Source organism: Lonchura striata, chromosome 1A (genome assembly GCF_050655825.1).
Source record: "Lonchura striata isolate lonStrDom1 chromosome 1A, ASM5065582v1, whole genome shotgun sequence".
In the NCBI taxonomy this organism is placed as follows: Eukaryota; Metazoa; Chordata; class Aves; order Passeriformes; family Estrildidae; genus Lonchura; species Lonchura striata.
Window position 1 is genome coordinate 74,291,273 of NC_140741.1, and position 17,036 is coordinate 74,308,308.

Sequence of the window (17,036 nt, forward strand, 5' to 3'; positions counted from 1 at the left end):
TGGCTCCCACTGCCAGAGGGCAGCCAGGGATGGGATCTTGGGAATGAGGAATTCCTGGCTGGGCTGGGATTGCCAGAGCAGCTGGGGCTGCCCCTGGATCCCTGCAAGGTCCAGGGCCAGGCTGGACACTGGGGCTGGAGCCCCTGGGACAGTGGGAGGTGTCCCTGCCATGGCAGGGGTGGCACTGGGTGGGATTTAAGGTCCTTTCCCACCCAAACAATTCTGTGATCCTATGATTTAACCACTTTAAAGAAACATAAATATCATTTTACAAATCTTATTTTCAGAGTCTGACAGCCCTTTGCAAGCACCCCATGTTTGAGATTATTTCCCCAAATATTTACTGCCTACTTTGCCTTTAAACTGTGATTTCCCTCAGGTGCAGTCCAAGCAGAATGGCTGTGGTGTATTTTTTCCCCCTGATTTTTCAACACTACTGGAAAGGAGATTAAATTAAAAAGAGGGGAACCACATGCCAAATGGTAACAGAGATAACTTGTAATTCATTCTTCACCCTGTACCCAGGAACAGGTGAATTCTCCTCAAAAAAAATCCCACCAGCAGCTCTGGGAAACATTCTCCCCTCCCCAAAGGGAGGTCTGTGCTGGAGGCTCCCAAGTGAGATTTGTAGGATTTGATCTTACAGATGGCTTGGCCTCATTAAAAACATCCTTAGAAAAGGTATTTGTAAATCTCAGCCACAAAAGATTAGGAAATACAGAACAAATTAATAATAAAAAGGAGCTGCTGTGGGGTTTAACCTCCCAGCTTTAATGCTGTAATTGGGAAATCTGCAACTCTTGTTCAGAGGAAATCCCAACAAAGGATAAGGCATTAAAACAAGAGGCTTTATTCCTTGTTGGGAATAAACCTGGGGAGGGAGGAGGCAGCCAGATGTTCCCTGGAATGCCAAACACACCAGGAGGAGCTGCTCGTTCCTCAGGAGCAGCTCCCAGCCCACAGCCAGAGCTGGGAGTTCCCAGTGAGGGCATCCAGGAATTCTCCCAGCACTGGGCTGACTCCCAGCACAAATATTTATAAACAAATAAACGATGTTGAAATTCCCAAAGGGGAATCAGAACCAATCCCAATGGGTGCCACCGAGGTGGGAGGGCAGAGTCTCACTTGCTTCTTTCACAGGAAAGTCTTTCAAATGACTTTGTGTTTCTCTGCAAGCAGAAAATGCTCAAAAATGGAGATGCAGAAAATACAGAAAATGGAGAAAAGCAGCAGTGGCTGAACACATTTTTCTTTCCAACCCATCCACCCTGAACAGGAAAAGGACTTTCTGAATAGGGAAAGGACCTGCAGATCATAAAATAACAGTGCTTCAGCTTGGAAAACACCTTAAAGATCATCAAGTTTATCCAGTTCCAACTCCCCTCCCACAGGCAAATTTTCCTAGAGAGTTATCCCACAATATCCTACCCTGTTATCCCACTCCAATCTACTCAGTTATCCCTCTCTATCCTACACAGTTATCCCCCCACAACAATATCCTACAATAATTACCCTGTTCTACCTGTCCCCCCTCCCAGAAAATCTTTTATTTTATGTATTAATTCATGCATTAAAAAAAAAAAAAAATCCTACTCCTAACTCGGTGCTTTACAAACATTAATTTTAAGATTGTTTTCTCCATTGCAGAGAGTAAAGGATCTCACTGTGGGAAAAGCTGGGGATAGCCTGAGGGGAGATTTAATGAATGTATCCATGCTTTCTAGAAGGGGGAAATAAAAAAAAGATTATGCCAAAGATGGGAAAGAACTGACTTGCCCTCTTTATTAATGTGCTATCTGAATTTTGAATAATGGATTTTAAAAGTTAATGCAACTCTCAAAAAAACACCGTCAGAGCTTCAATCTGCTTCCTGACCAAACAAGCAGGTTTAAATTTCACATCAGAGCTCAGAGATTTCAATGAAAACAGATTCTCTGTGAAAGACAAACACAGATATTCCACCAGGCTCCCAGTTTGTTCGAAAGGGATCTGCATCCAGCTCCAAATGCACAATTCGTGTTTTATCCAGCCCTGAGGAGAACCCTGCTCCTAATGGACTGCACTGATCAAAGAAACAAAGTTAAATACCTGAGTGGCTGCAGGGAAACCCAAAGTTGTCACGGCTGAAGTGACAGTCACAGGTAAACACACTGCCAAGTGGCTTCAGGGAATTCTGAGTTCCAAAGGATCACTGGAGAACAGCCAGAGGATTCTTTTATTCGTTTATAGGTGCAGAGCAACTGAGACAGAGGAGCTGCTGCCCACCAAAGTCCCCTCTTTAAAGTGGACCTGGGTGGTTTTTAAGGTCCCTGGGTCAAAGCACAATCTCTTGTACAAAGCAGCAGAAAGTCCAAGAGATTTCTTGAGTGAGCTCTGCTCCTGCAGCCCCCTCAGGTGAATCCAAGCCCTGACTGAAAGAACTGAGCAAAGAAAAGGGTTTATTCAAAAGAAAACAGGGTTTGGGATGCGCAGGATAAACAAGAGGTTGGGAAGATTTGTTAAAGTCTCTTTAGCAGTGTTCCTTCCCACCTGAAGCAGCTCTGTGCACTCAGAACCTGGTTTCAAGCTAAGAGGGGTGACAGCATCACTTCCATGCCAGAAAACTGCACCTCCACTTGGCTGGGGGAGTGAAATGTGTTTGAGACCACACACCTCTGCTTGAAGCACTCCAAAAACCTCTCCTGGTGGCAGCACAGCTGTGTGTGAAGAGGTGCAAGAGCAGAAAGAGAAATGAGACCTCTGGGTGCCTCTGTTGCCAAGAAAAGCTGAGTGGCTGAGCTGAGCTATGGTATTTAATTTTTTAATTCCCAGCATCAGTCACACACAGCCCCCACCTCTCGTGTTGGAATGCAAGAGAGATGAATGCAGGGGTTGAATTAAAGCCTTTAGAGAAATTAGGAGATATTAAGCCACACAGATATGAAGCAGAAGTGTAGGTTTAAGTTTTAAGTAAGGGGAACTGTATAGTTTTCAGTAAGTAGAAATATATTTTAAGTGCCTTAAGAAACTGTGCTAGATAGTCAAGGCCCTAAGGCCTAGTTTAAAAGTTCTTAAAGTAACTTAGCCCTAAAAATAACCAAAACATAGCAGAACCTTGCCACTAGAATAGATAGAATTATTCACATGAACAGATAAAATTACATGTGTAAATAGATAGAACTATTCACATCAGTAGATAAACTTATACAAGTAAATTTTAAATAAGAAAACAGTATATTTGTGTAAATAGATAATATATATATATATAGTTTTTTAGGTAAGAACTAACACTATTTTTGTACTACTTTCACAGATTAGAATCGAGTTTAGACTGGCTCAGAAAGAATGTTTTAGAATCATGTTTTTAGCTGATTGGATGTTTTATGAATTAAAAAAAGAAGCTCCATAGTAGGATGCTACGATAATCACCATGAACAACAACAATAACCACCACAGCATCAACTCATCAACAACCACAAGGAGAAGGAGAAGGAGAAGGAGAAGGAGAAGGAGAAGGAGAAGGAGAAGGAGAAGGAGAAGGAGAAGGAGAAGGAGAAGGAGAAGGAGAAGGAGAAGGAGAAGGAAGAGAAAGCAGCTGCTCCAGCCTGGAACTCGATGCCAGAAATCTTTAGCACGGACTGTTGGTAAGGATGGAAGCCTGACAAGAAAGTTTCACAGATTGGTGTGCTTGGCAGAACGGTCTCTGAATGTAGAATTTGAGAATGAAACAGAGATGGAAGTGAGTTTTGATATAGAAGAATAATAGATGTGTAAATTAAGGTTTGCTGAGCCAGTCTTGCTGGACAAGAAGGCAAAAGTTATGTCCAGTTGGAAAGAGGTTTTATGACTTAGAGCACAAGATAAGCTGACCACAAACAAAAAGATGTTTTTACCAAGCAGAAAGATATCACAGGCAAACAAGACATGTCCATGTGGCAATTAGAAAAAAGTTTAATTATCTGGCTGGTTATTTTCACTTGCTTCAGAATACCAAAGTTAGCAGTTGTGTCATCTCGGTTTTGCTGACTCTTCTGGGTTCCATCTGTGAATTTGGAAATATCTGATGGTTCTTGGGTGCAGGTTTGTTATCACCAAACAGATACTTGCCACTTCCACTGTGGCTTGTTCATTCTTTGAAGGGTGCACGCTAAGATCACAAAGAAGAATTTTCCACTGCAAGAAAACTGAAAAAGAACTTTCAGCTTAACCTGTAACTCGTGGGATTGGGCAGCACTGAGCACACAGTGGTGCTGACAGCAGTTGGGACAGGCTGTAGGTAACAGTAAAGGGAGGGATTGGTTGATAAAGAAAAACACATCACGCAGTGTAAGCACAACTAAGGGGTCTTCAGGCTTGCCTGCAGCTGGAGCTGACGCTGGAGGTGTGGCCCTGTCACCCTGGGCTGCTGTGACATCCTGGATACAATAAACTGCGTGTTGAAGAGCCACCTGAAGTCCCACAGCTCTCCTCTCAGGCTCTGACTCTGGACTTTAACACCCTGAACTCTCTGCTTTTGAGATGTATTCATGCAATAAACAACTTTATAGCAACTCACAACTGCTCGTGTCTCTTTGAAGACTCCAGACCCAGCAACACCTCCACACCCTCTAAGGGATGTCAGGAGGAACTTGGGACCATCATCTCCAGACAGAACGTGACAAAAAAAATCAAGGATACCACCAGCAACGGCATCATCAGGGCAAACAACCCTGCAGTGATTCTCTCCTGACAAAGCACACCTGTATTTGCTGTATTTGTAAGGGAAAACATTAATTCAGGAGGTTTCTGTGCAGAGCTCACTGCCCTTGGCTAAACAACAACAAAAAGAAAAAGCTGAACAAAAGGCACAAAGCCTGCAGGATTTTTTTGTAGCTTCTTATTTTCTGTTATTGACCAAACAGCATGTGGTATTTCATAAAGAACTGGTAATTTGTTGTTTTAACTTCAGGTTTTAAAAGCAGCTACTTTTAATTCAGGGCCAGGCTGGAGCAATTTGGTCTAGGGAAGGTGTCTCTGCCCATGGCAGGGGGTGGAATGGGATGAGCTTTAAGGTCCCTTCAACCCAAACCATTCTGGGAATCAATGATGTTATTTAAGGTACAAACTGGAAGTCTGGGTCTGCACAAGGAGAAATAAAGCACAAATTTTTCACCTGGCTCTCTGCAACACAGATTTCTATGTTACAGAGGTATGAGAGCATGATGGTGACAGAAGATATTTGCATTAAGAAACTATCAATATTTCTAATTTACAGGCAGAGCAAGAACCCTTCAAAAGTCACCATATGTGCCCCAACATCAGAAGGGTAACGAGGACAGGGAAATAAAGCCACACTTCCCTGGCCTCAGTCCAAAATCATCAATAAAAAGCTGATTTTCTCTCTACCCCGCTTCTTTTCCCCTCAGTGTCCAGAGAATTGGCACCACTGCTTTGTGAGACAATTATATCTGAATATCCAAGTGTTGCTGTTATTAATTTACTGTGGTTTCATTATGCTCCTCCTCAGCTTCACAGCTCATGTAACATCAGTCAGAACACACAGGAAATACCGTGAGTATTTCAAATATTCACAGCTGAGCATCAAACAGAACTTCATGGGGGACGTGTCCATGGCAGGGGGTGGAACTGGATGATCCTTAAAGTCCTTCCCAGCCTAAACCACCCCGTGATTTTCTGATGGCAACAATGCCTTAAATTTTATTTTCAGTAAACATTATTACCTGGGCTTTGTGATAGAGAAATCCTAATTAAAGGGAGATATGAAATTGATGATTTGTCATTTATTCCCATTCATTCTATGGGAATTGATGGAGAGGGTCATGTCCAAAAGATTCATAAGAAAGGAATAAAGCCCCCCAAAATCTGTGATTCAGAATAAACACCCAACGCTTCCAGCTGCATCCTCTAGATTACAAGTGTCACTGTCCAAGCAAACTTTGGGGGATTAATTCCATTATTGGGGAAAACCTCAACCCAAACTGATCAGTCAATCCCCCAGAAAGACTTGGGGTTTCCATCAGTCTGGAAATTAAGTTTTTCCCAAAAAAAACCCAGCAGCAGGAAGCAATTCCACACTTTCCTGAGAGCAGGAGAGGAATGGCAGAATCGTTAGGAAAAAGCACAGATGCACAGCTATGAATTCTAAATACACCACCAGAAATCAAAACCCACCCAAGATAAAAACATTTATTTTAGGCTGCCTTTGCCCTCTCTGCTTCTTAAATGAATAATGAAGATGTCACTTGGCTCGAGACACCACAGGGGAATAAAATGTCACCGCTGCAGCTGCCGAATTTCCCGCTCCCAGCCCTCCAAATTAAGGGAAGAAAACCCAAAAAACCAAGGGAGAATTTGATTAGGAAAAGTTCAACTCCTTGCCCAAAGCCCAGCTCTTCCTGTAACGTTGCATTCTTCTTTTCTTGTGTAAACTCCTCATTATAACAGAGCCATCTTCATAATGGAATAATTGGGGTTATAATGTAACTGTGGGAAGATAATTCCAGCTTTAGGAGGGGCAGCATGGCCCTGTAATGTTGTTTTAATGTGATTTGGGGACTGCAGGAACTGCCTGAACCTGCTCATTTAGGATTTGATCAATGGGAATTAGGCTGGTAAAGAGATGATGCATTTGATAATTCCCAATTTGATCAATGTGCATCAGGGCCTTCGTGGAGATAAAACATTCTTCATGGATATTTGGAATATCAGTTTAATGCAGGCAGCAATAGGAACTGCAGACACAAGACTTGCCAGGTCTCTGATCCAAACCCATGTGGGATACTTGTATTTTTTCCCCTTTTAATGGAGTTTAATTATCCCTAAAGACTGATGAAGCTACAGTTGATGTAATTTCAGGGATTAAATGGAGGAAGGAAAATCCAGGAAATATTTAATATATAACAGCACCGTCCACTTCTTGCTCTGGGAAGTGATGCAGCTTAAAAAGTGGAAGAAATTCAAATTGTAGCACTTAAACTGGGTACCTAATTCTAGACATGCCTAAAATAAAGTCAGACTATTTGCTAGTAACACCACAATTAGATCCATTAATCTTGCACTTGGAGCCTGCAATCACAGGCAGCACATGGCTTTATGCATTAACAAAATTTAGCAGCTCAACCTTATTTAATTCTTCTTTTACAGCCAATTAAACAACTCTTTAAACACCACTGGAGCCTCTGTCCTCTCAATCCTCACGTGCAATTAAACTGCACATGAGAAGTGCCAAAAGAGCATCTCCAGGTCTCACTAAATCATTCCTCATTTATCCATCAAGTTCCATAAAAGAGGCAGTGATAAAGTAACACCTCCTGCATTGAAACCTTCAATAAAAAGACACGGTGTTTAAAAGGATTTTATGTAAGGAAAAACCTTTAAATTGTAAAGTAATATTGCTATTTCAGGCCCTTCATCAAATCTGCCACAATTTATGTGCATATTTCAGGCACCTTTTCCTCTCCTGAGTTTTTTCCTTTTGTTTTCTTGGAAGGCAATGGACCAATACTGCATCCACTGATGTAAAAATTCCCAATAATTTTTAGGAAATTTGGTTTCAAGTGCAAAAGCAGCACGATGATTGCAGTACTGCTATTACAGAGCAGTCAAATGGATGGCTTCAATTTATACCTTTAGTTTCCAGAAAATTAAGAGAAGTCCAATCCCATCAAGTGCTAGGAATGTGATTCCAGGTCCAAATCCTCCTCAGTAAATATTCCTTGATTTCTGCACCCTACAAAATGGTTTTCTTCAATTTCTTTGATGCTCATGACTGACCCTGCTCTATCAATCAGCTCCATTTGTGCACAATCAGGAACCCAAAGTATTTGATTTATTTAGGAAATCCTTTATGTATCAGGAGGAAAAACCCAATCCCAAACTCACCTCTGCCCACTAAACCCACCCAGAGCCCTTCAGCAGAACTTCAAATCCCAACAAAAGCTTTTTTTGGAATAATGCATGTGAAATGAGGCAATAATTTGATTTAAAAAGCTGAAAATATCCCCCTGTAACAGAGGAAGGAGACACCCAGGTGGGAATTCCATCCCAACCTTCCTGCATTTCCAGACATGATGGAAAACCCTCCAAATTACATTTAAATCAGACCTTGATCAATGGTCATCCTGTCCCTCTTGTTTAAGGGACAGATTAATTTAGTGCTCAATATACTCTGACCATTAAACACTACAAAATTTTTATATATACACCCAAGAATATTCAACAATTCCTGCTGTTAAGAGATAAAGTGAGTTTTTTCTTATGCTTTAAAATTTTATTTGTACCATTATCAGCAGCTCAGAAAGGATTTTTCTCTTCCTGCTCGTCAAAAACCAAAACAAAACACAAACCAGAAGGAAATCCCTCCACAAATCTACAAAAATCGTGGCAGAATAATTCATTTTCTGCAGCATTTCTTGGTTAGAGGAGAGAATTGAGGTTGTAAAAAGTTCTGTGTCCTCACTAAAATGATAAATGGACCCTCGAGCCTGAGGGATGAAGCAGCCCAAAGGGAAGGTCCAAGGCTAAGGGTCACTGTCACTTTGATCCATCAATTACCAGATCTGCACTTCACTTTCTTCAGGACTAATAAAAATTATTTAATCTGACCTTCGCTGCTGAGGGCAGAGTGAAATTCCTCATTTAAATCCTTCCCATGGTGCGATTGTGATGCAAAGTTGGAATCTCATTTTTGGTGCTCCATCAGATCTATTTTTGGAATATTTCAGTGCTTCTTATCAGCTACCAATTGATAAATGTATGCAAAGTGTGCATTCCATTTCTCTGCAGCTTATGGTTCCTATACATTGGCCTCCAAATTCTCCCAAATTCCCTCCTTTCAACAACCAGAGGGGCTGATAGGATCTGTGAGGGAGGAGAGGGGAATGATTGTGCATTTTAATGTGGTAAGAACTCATCCAGCTGCCAGGAAAAAACAGGAGGGACTCACTTGAACCGAGCTGAGACTTCATCAGCAGCTTTTTGGTATTGCTCAGTGGTGACTTTGTAGAACTGGGCACTCTGGGAAAAAAAAAAAAAAAAACAGAATAAATACAGATTTCAGTTAGTATCATTTACATGCATGCTAATATCTAGTCAATAAAGCTGATTTTGGATTTAAGTTGTTTCAAAAAACTGTCAAAACCTGACCATAAAATGATCAGAGTTTCAGAAATTGATTTTTTTGGGGTGTTTTTTTAAAAATAAGTGTGTCTTGATTATGCAAAAGCAATGGCTCTTGGGGAAGAAACTCTAAAGGGACATGAGGCAAAAACCCCATATTTAGCACAAGGTGCTCCTGGAGTCTTTGCATCTTCTTAATTAGAAATTAAAATCCAAATCCTGATTCTGGACTTCTCTGCAGTGGCCTGTTTGTGTTCCTCACACCCATCTCCCCCCTGCCTCACAGGTGCCACTCGAGCCAAGCTTCAAAGTCCCACAACAAATTAACGAAGCCTTGACTTTCCCTTTTGCTCTTTGCCTTGAAAACGCCTCTCTTAGGATTCACTGGAATATTCCAAACTCCAAGGTTGCTCCAATCAGTTGCTAATTTCAATTTTTAAAGCCAAGCAGCTTCAGAATAGATTTTCATCTCCCCTAAATCCAGGGATGGCTTTGACTCGGTTCTACAAAATCATTTATTTCCAAAGTACAGGTGAGAGATGCTCACCAAGTTTCCTAGGTGTGAAAATGCTGTAGTAGGGAAGGCTCAGCTTTGATATTGGGAAAATTCCTTCATGGAAAGGGTGGAACAGCTTCAGGGGTGGAGTCCCCATCCCTGGAGGGATTTCCAAGCCTTGTGGAGGCGGCATTTGGGGACAAGGCTCAGTGGTGGCTTTGGCAGTGCTGGGAATGGTTGGACTCGATGATCTTAAAGGTCTTTTCCAGCCTAAAGAATCCTGTGATCCTCCAGGCTGAGATAAATCACTGGAATGTTGTTTTGCTCCACGTCTCAATAACACAGAGGTGGCATTTTTCAGGAGGTTTTTATAGCCTGGGCACAGCTGGACCTCAGCTCTAATAACCAAGGCACCTGGCTGCCCAGCTGGAGGGAGAAAGCGAAGTTTGAGCAGCTCCAAACTTCTCTGAAGCCATTTTCCTGGGAGTGCTGCTGGAAACAGGGCGTGGGGAGGCAAAAAGCTTGTGCTGGCACTTGCAAGAATTCTGGTGTAGCTTTGAGTCATCAGCATCCCAGGGAGTGATGTTAACATGGCAACAAAATCCTGACTATGCCACGCTGTGTGATTACATCAAAACCAACTGAATCCTTATTTTAACAACCTGGACTTTATCCTGTGCTTTGGAGTTACTGATGCCTCAATATGGATTTGGCATCTACCAAATATTTAACTTTTGTCAGGCTGAGGGAGCTGGGGTTGTTCACCCTGGAGAAGAAAATGTTCTGGGAGAGTTCAGAACTCCTAAAGGGGCTCCAGGAGAGCTGCAGAGGGACAAAGCCTGGAGGGACAGGACACAGGGAATGGCTCCCACTGCCAGAGGGCAGCCAGGGATGGGATCTTGGGAATAAGGAATTCCTGGCTGGGCTGGGATTGCCAGAGCAGCTGGGGCTGCCCCTGGATCCCTGGAATGTCCAAGGCCAGGCTGGACACTGGGGTTGGAGCAGCCTGGGACAGTGGGAGGTGTCCCTGCCATGGCAGGGGTGGCATTGGGTGGGATTTAAGGTCCCTTCCAACCCAAACCACTCCATGATTCCATACCACACATGGATGCCACGATCCAGTCCATGGGAAGCATCATTCCAATTTTAATTTTGGGTAAAATAAAGCAGTTTAGCTTAAGACATTGATGTATGGAAAAGCAACATGATGAAAACATCTTTGCTGGGGGGAAAAGAATTGGAAAAGGCTTTAAGTGGAGAGATCACTCTTCCATAAAAGTCACAGATGACACAGGTCTGTGGTCACTGGGTGAGTAAACATGTCCTGAGAAATATTTATCATTTCATGTGCACCTGCAAAAACACTTCCTGAAATTCCAAAAGAGGCAGCACCAACTACAAAAAATTACAAAGAAAAACATTTTCCCTTCCCACTTAAAAGATTTCACCTTCCAAGCTTCTTCCCTGCGAACAATAATCTTGAAATGCACCGAAATCAGTGAATAAAATGCCAGCTCCAGACAGGGGTAAAATTGTATTGCAGGGCTAATATTTCCTCCCAAATGATAACAAATTGGGTAAGAGGCACTGCAGGCAAAGGTCAGGCCTGGATCAGCAGGAGCAGAGAGCTCTGCTGCCCTCCCCACTGCCAGCCCCACTCCTCATCACTCACTTGCACCAAAACCCAGATTTCCACACGCGCTCATTTATTTTTTCATAAATCATCGTCGGCCGGCGAGCAAATGAAAGTGGAATTCTCCTCACACCAGTGAACCCCTGGCATTCAGCAATCCCAGCCAGGCCCAGGGGGATGGGATGGGATCTGTGGGATGGGATGGGATGGGATGGGACGGGATGGGATGGGATGGGATGGAATAGGATTTGTGGGATGGGAAGGGATGTGTGGGATGGGATGGGATCGATGGGATGGGAATGGAAGGGATGGGAGGGGATGGGATGGGGGAAATGATGCCTCAGGGTTTAACTTTTGTATTTTTCAGATTCTGAGCTGCTTTGGTGTGTGGGTCTGGGCTTCACATGATGGGATGGTGAGCTCTGTGCACAGAGCAGGGACACAAAACAATTCCTGCTCCAGCTGGGCACCAAGGACAAATGATCCAAACCTCAGCCCAGGAGCACAAACAGCGTGGGCTGGAGAGAGAAAAACAAGCAGGGTGGGACTGATGGGCTGGAGCTGGAATTGGGAATGAACTCCAAGGTGCCAATGGAGCAGAACTGATCCCAGGGAGAGCCCCCGGGAGCGCTCGTGCATTTTGGGGCCAGTTTGGGTCATTTGGGTTCATTTTGGGGCCATTTTTGTTAATTTTGGTGCAGCCCTGGCTGGGCTCTGGTGCTGCCCAAGGTGGATCCATGGAGGAGATCCTTTTCATAAATCCCTGCTTTATTCTTTAATTCTGTCTAGTCTCTGTTCTAGCTCAAACTCCTCAAGGCATCAGGATGAGCCCACGACGGGCAGCGGGGCAGGGCTGAGATGATGAATGGTTCTCCATCACCCCCTGTCCCCTCCCAGGCCAGCACAGACTGGAATCTTATTTAGGCTGCCATTTATCTTTCTTTGGGCCAGTCAATAAAGATGAACACAACAGTTGTAAGGATCGATTGCAATTTTTTCTCATTTTCAAGCATGAAGGAGCATTTCTGACATAAAAACAATATTCGGGGTGTACTTGTTCTGCTTTTTAATTGCAGTTCAAGTGATCAACTGAGCTGCTCTGTATACCCAGAAGTTTTAATCCTACAAGCTATCAAGAAGTAATTTGTTATTTTAGCTGAAGTGTGCTCTTTGTTGGTTCAGGTCTGCTACTGAAACTCACTCAGATTCTCTATGAGATAAATTCTCCGTAACCCAGAGATGAAGTTTTGTTTTCCATGTCCTCCCTAATCCTCCATATAAAAGTCCAGTGGTCATTTCCGTAAATACAGATTAAAAATGGTGCTGTAGCATCATTTCCTCATCTCCAGATAAAGGCAGACATTTTTTATCCTCATCCCTGGTAGTGCCCAAGGCCAGGCTGGGCAGGGCGTGGAGCAGCCTGGGACAGTGGGAGGTGTCCCTGCCATGGCAGGGGTGGCACTGGATGAGTTTAAAGACCCCTTCAAACCCAAATCCAGTGGTTTATACCCAAAGATAATGAAGATATTGCATTAAAATTGAGTAACAAGTGGTGCCTTTTCCAGAGCCACCCTCAAAGTGACTGAGAAAAACAGAGGCTGAACGAGGCGTTAAAGAGAACTTCAATTTTACTTCTAAACCCATACAATTTGCCCTGATACATACACGGAGCCACAGAAAATATAAATAATGCCATAAGTCACGAAGAGACAAGTGAGATCTGGCCACAGGTAAAAGTGTTTTCACCACGTTTGCCACTGAAATAATTTTCCCTGAGCAAAAGTAGGAGCAGAAGCTTTTTTAAGCTGGAGGAATAAGAGGAGAATGATTTCTCTCGAGAGCTCTGATTTCAAAGGTCTGAGTCAGAAAATAAATTCCTGGAGCCCCTCAGAAGGTCACTGTTTTGTCTGCATGGAGGAACTCAAAGCACGAGTACACGTTTCACTCTGGGCTGAAAATCTTCAGATTTGCAAGCAGGGAAAGTTCTGAGAGATCCTGTGTCATCCAAGCTGATAAAAGATTATCAAAAGAAGCAGGAGAACTTGAGATCCCTCATTTAATTTCACCAGAGATGCTTCACCTATATGCACTACTTTATTAAAAATGTGGTGAAACTGTTTTTACTGCAGACAGACCACGAGTGATTTTGGCATTGAATTCTTCCTTTTAAGCCCTTAAAGCCCTGAAGAGATTCATTAGGAGAGTAACATTCATGCAATCTATTTAATTTTTTTTAAATTAAATGTAATAGTTACGTAGTTAACAGTTGATTCGACAAAGAAAAGAAGACTTTTGACTTGCAAACAAAGGAGACAAACCTGCCCTTTGCTTCAAGTTAGTGCTGGGAAAGACAAAAATGAGCCCAGCTTGACTCCAGCTCAGCTCAGCACCTGCTCCACCCACCAAAGGAACCAAGGGCTTGGGCTGTTTGGCACCTTTGAGAATCAGGGGAGAATTTTTAATTTAAAGACTTCTCTTTCCTTCTCATCCTCCCCCACGAAAAGACTCAAAGCATCGGCAGGCAAAGATTATCCTGTTCCCTGAATGGCAAATTGGGAAGTTTTCTGTGCCTCTTTTTAATCCATTTCTGCTGCAGTTAAGCTTCTTTTTCTCCCTTAATTGTACTTGTGGCCATTTCATCTCGGGATCTTTAACAAAGCCATTTGTGGATAATAGGGAGCATTTTGTTTTAATCATCCTGTTGACACAGAGCCTGAGATCTGAAGAGATCAGCCTTAAAAGAGATTTCCAAAGCAACCAGGAAATTGTTTCACTTATTTTACTCCAAACTCAAGACTGACCAGGTTGCTCCAAGCCCCATCCTTGGATTTGGACATCCCAGGGATCCAGGGGCAGCCCCAGCTGCTCTGGCAATCCCAGCCCAGCCAGGAATTCCTCATTCCCAAGATCCCATCCCTGGCTGCCCTCTGGCAGTGGGAGCCATTCCCTGGGTCCTGTCCCTCCAGGCTTTTCCCAAATTTCAGCTCTCCTGGAGCCCCTTCAGGGCCTGGAATGTGCTGGAAGCTCTCCCTGGATCCTTCTCCTCTCCAGGGGAACATTCCCAGCTCTCCCAGCCTGGCTCCAGAGGGGCTCCAGCCCTGGAGCAGCTCCAGGGCCTCCTCTGGACTACAGAGAAAAAGGCAAGATTAGAAGAAATAAACTTGAAAACCTCCAGTCATGCTTCATCTTTGAAACTGCCACTAAGTGAGTGAGGAGAGAAGGAATTAGGGGAAAAAAAAAACAACAAAAAAATAATAAAATAATCAACTGTTCTGTGCCTCCACCCCTGTTCCAAATTACATTAAATTACAGCTTTATAAATATGACCATTCTGATGGCATTTTCATTTGAATTTAAAGCCTCTATTTGTCCCTGAATTGATTTTAATAAGCTATGGAAAACCAAGCATTTAACATCAGACAGCTTCCCAAGTAACACTGCATCTTCATTCTGCCTCCAAATGATCTATGGATGAGGGAATTTCTTCTGAAATGTCAGCAGATCAGGCCTGTGCTTGAATTTTTAGATAAGTTATTCTTCATACAAGTTCTGACTGCTCTCATTTGATCCAGCTGCTCTAGTCAGTCAACTGATGCAGTTTTTATTCTGAAGATGAAACTAAGGATGTCCAAATCCACATTTAGAGATCCTACATAACATTTAAGACTTCTACTCTTGCTTATCAATCCTATGATGAGCTCCTTTTTAATGAGGGGACTGACTGTCCTCACTGGGGGAAAGTTCTCTGGATCTGCCACAGGGCTGAAAATCAGGTTTTTATGAAATCTAACCAAAATGGAGCATCATTCCACAAAAAAAAAAAAAAAAAAAAAAAAAAAAGGGTTGCTGCCCAAAGCAAAACATTTTCCAATACTGAACTACAACATCAAAGGTGCCTTCGGAGAAGGACCCAACAAACCCCTCCCACCACAATTCAGAACAGCTCAGGGACTAAAGATGACTGGACAGGGCAGGGCATGAGCTTTTACAGCAGAGGAGAACCTTTAGTGTGCAACAGGAGGGAGAAGTGGCTGCAAGGCAGGGAGAGGGAATTCAAACTGAAAGAGAAGCCACAGAGAAAAAGAACAAAAAGCAGCAAAGGAAGCAAGCTGGGATCCTGGACTGAGCCTACACAGGAGACTCAGATGAGGAAATTGAGATTAAGGCAATTGTCAGGATTTTGGAGCTTGACTAGAGCTCCCTATTTCAAATTCAAGTGCAATTCCCTCTCTTCTGCCTTTAGAAAACTTCCTGTTTGTTGTGTCCTGCCACAGATCCACCCAAACAAAAACCTGGAAGGTGTCCCTGCCTGTGGCAGGTTGGAATGAGATGAAGTTTAAGGTCCCAAACCAGTCTGTGACTCCATGAAAACAAAGGAGCAGCCTGCAGTATGGAAATTCACTCCCCATCAGTGTTTGCTGGATTCCATGATGGATGTTTGTCAAAAATTTCAGCGATATTCAAAGATGTCCAAGATATTCAGAGTGCAGCCAGCAGGGTAAAATACTTAACTCAGTTTTAGCAGCAGAAAATGGGGGGAAAGAGAGTGATTTTTGACCTTTTCTTTTGAATTTCCAACTCTGTTTTTCAGGCACCACTAACTAATGCCTTTAACTGCAACTATTAATGGCTCTGAAGTTTCTCCCCAGCCATGCCTCACTTCACTTTTCTGCCCTGCTAGAACATCGATCTCTAATTTGTTAACACTCAGAGCTGCCAAAGAAAATGAAAACCTTGGTGAAAAGGACAAATCTATTCCAAGTTCTTACAGCTATTCAGCCAAGCAGCTAATCTGCATGTAATTGTAGGAGTGGTGTTAATACAAATGTGCTCAGGCTTAGAGATGCACCTGAAAATGCACAACTGTATTTATGGCCCCTCCTGATGATGAGAAGCTTCATTTAAACCTTTCCCATCTACAATTGCCCTTCTCAGCTCAGCCCTGTTGCTGTTCTGTGGTTTAAATGATGTTTTCCCAGTGGGGTTATTTCTCCACGACCTAAAGCAGGTTTTGCCCCCCAAAAATGAGTGTGGTACATCTTTGAGGCACAGAGGGATGGGAATTGCTGCTGCCAGGGGTGACGCCCATGAAATCTAAGTTAGGAATTCCCTTCTGTTGGTGGCATTGGGTGCACATGGAATGAGGATTCCAAATTCCTGGTGCTGCTTGCTTTTATGGAATTAATTCTTAAATAGTGGCCCAAAGCAAAAACCACACCACAGGGAATCATCAGCTCAAAGCAAACCAGGATCCTAAAATCCTGGAATGGTTTGGGACCTTCAGGACTATCCAGTCCCAACCCCCTGCCATGGGCAGGGACACCCAGGGAGCCATCCAGGAATGGCTGTGACTTCCAGGGAAATGCCAGTGTTTTATTCCAAGGTACAGAGCTGTCCATTCTGCACCTACCATTTCCAACCACAGCTTTGCTACAGCAGCACAAAGTCAGCTCAGTCAAAATCTTCCATTCCATTCCTGCACAGCTCAGCTCATCCCGCGTGGATGGCTCCCACGAACTCCTGAGGTGGTGGAGACTCCAGGGAAGACAATTTCAGGTCAAGCCATGAAGCTCTTTTGGCAAAACTTCAGCAGAGACAGCTCTGAGTCCAGGGCAGCTTTCCCATGGTCTACAGCAGCCACGATTTTAAGAGGAAGTCTCAAAATCAGAAAAAATCTGAGGAAATCCCTCTAACCACCACTTGTCTCCAACTCGTTTTGGTCAATTTTTGGAGGCAGAGATCCTGTGAAATTGGTCAAAAAAGTACTTTCCTCCAAGGATAGTTAAGGAACAGGGATCACAAAAGGTTGTG

At 43.3% G+C, this 17,036-nt stretch overlaps 1 protein-coding gene across 4 annotated transcripts in view; it reads right to left on the reverse strand.

Annotated features, from left to right (window-relative positions):
* CHCHD3 (coiled-coil-helix-coiled-coil-helix domain containing 3) overlaps window positions 1-17,036 on the reverse strand; it is a 131,211-nt gene that overhangs the window by 18,174 nt on the left and 96,001 nt on the right. For all 4 annotated transcript variants that reach the window (XM_077783708.2, XM_021530916.3, XM_021530917.3 and 1 more), the window contains one exon: window positions 8,924-8,994. In XM_077783708.2, the coding sequence (XP_077639834.1) occupies window positions 8,924-8,994 (71 nt within the window). The remainder of the gene's footprint in view (window positions 1-8,923; window positions 8,995-17,036) is intronic.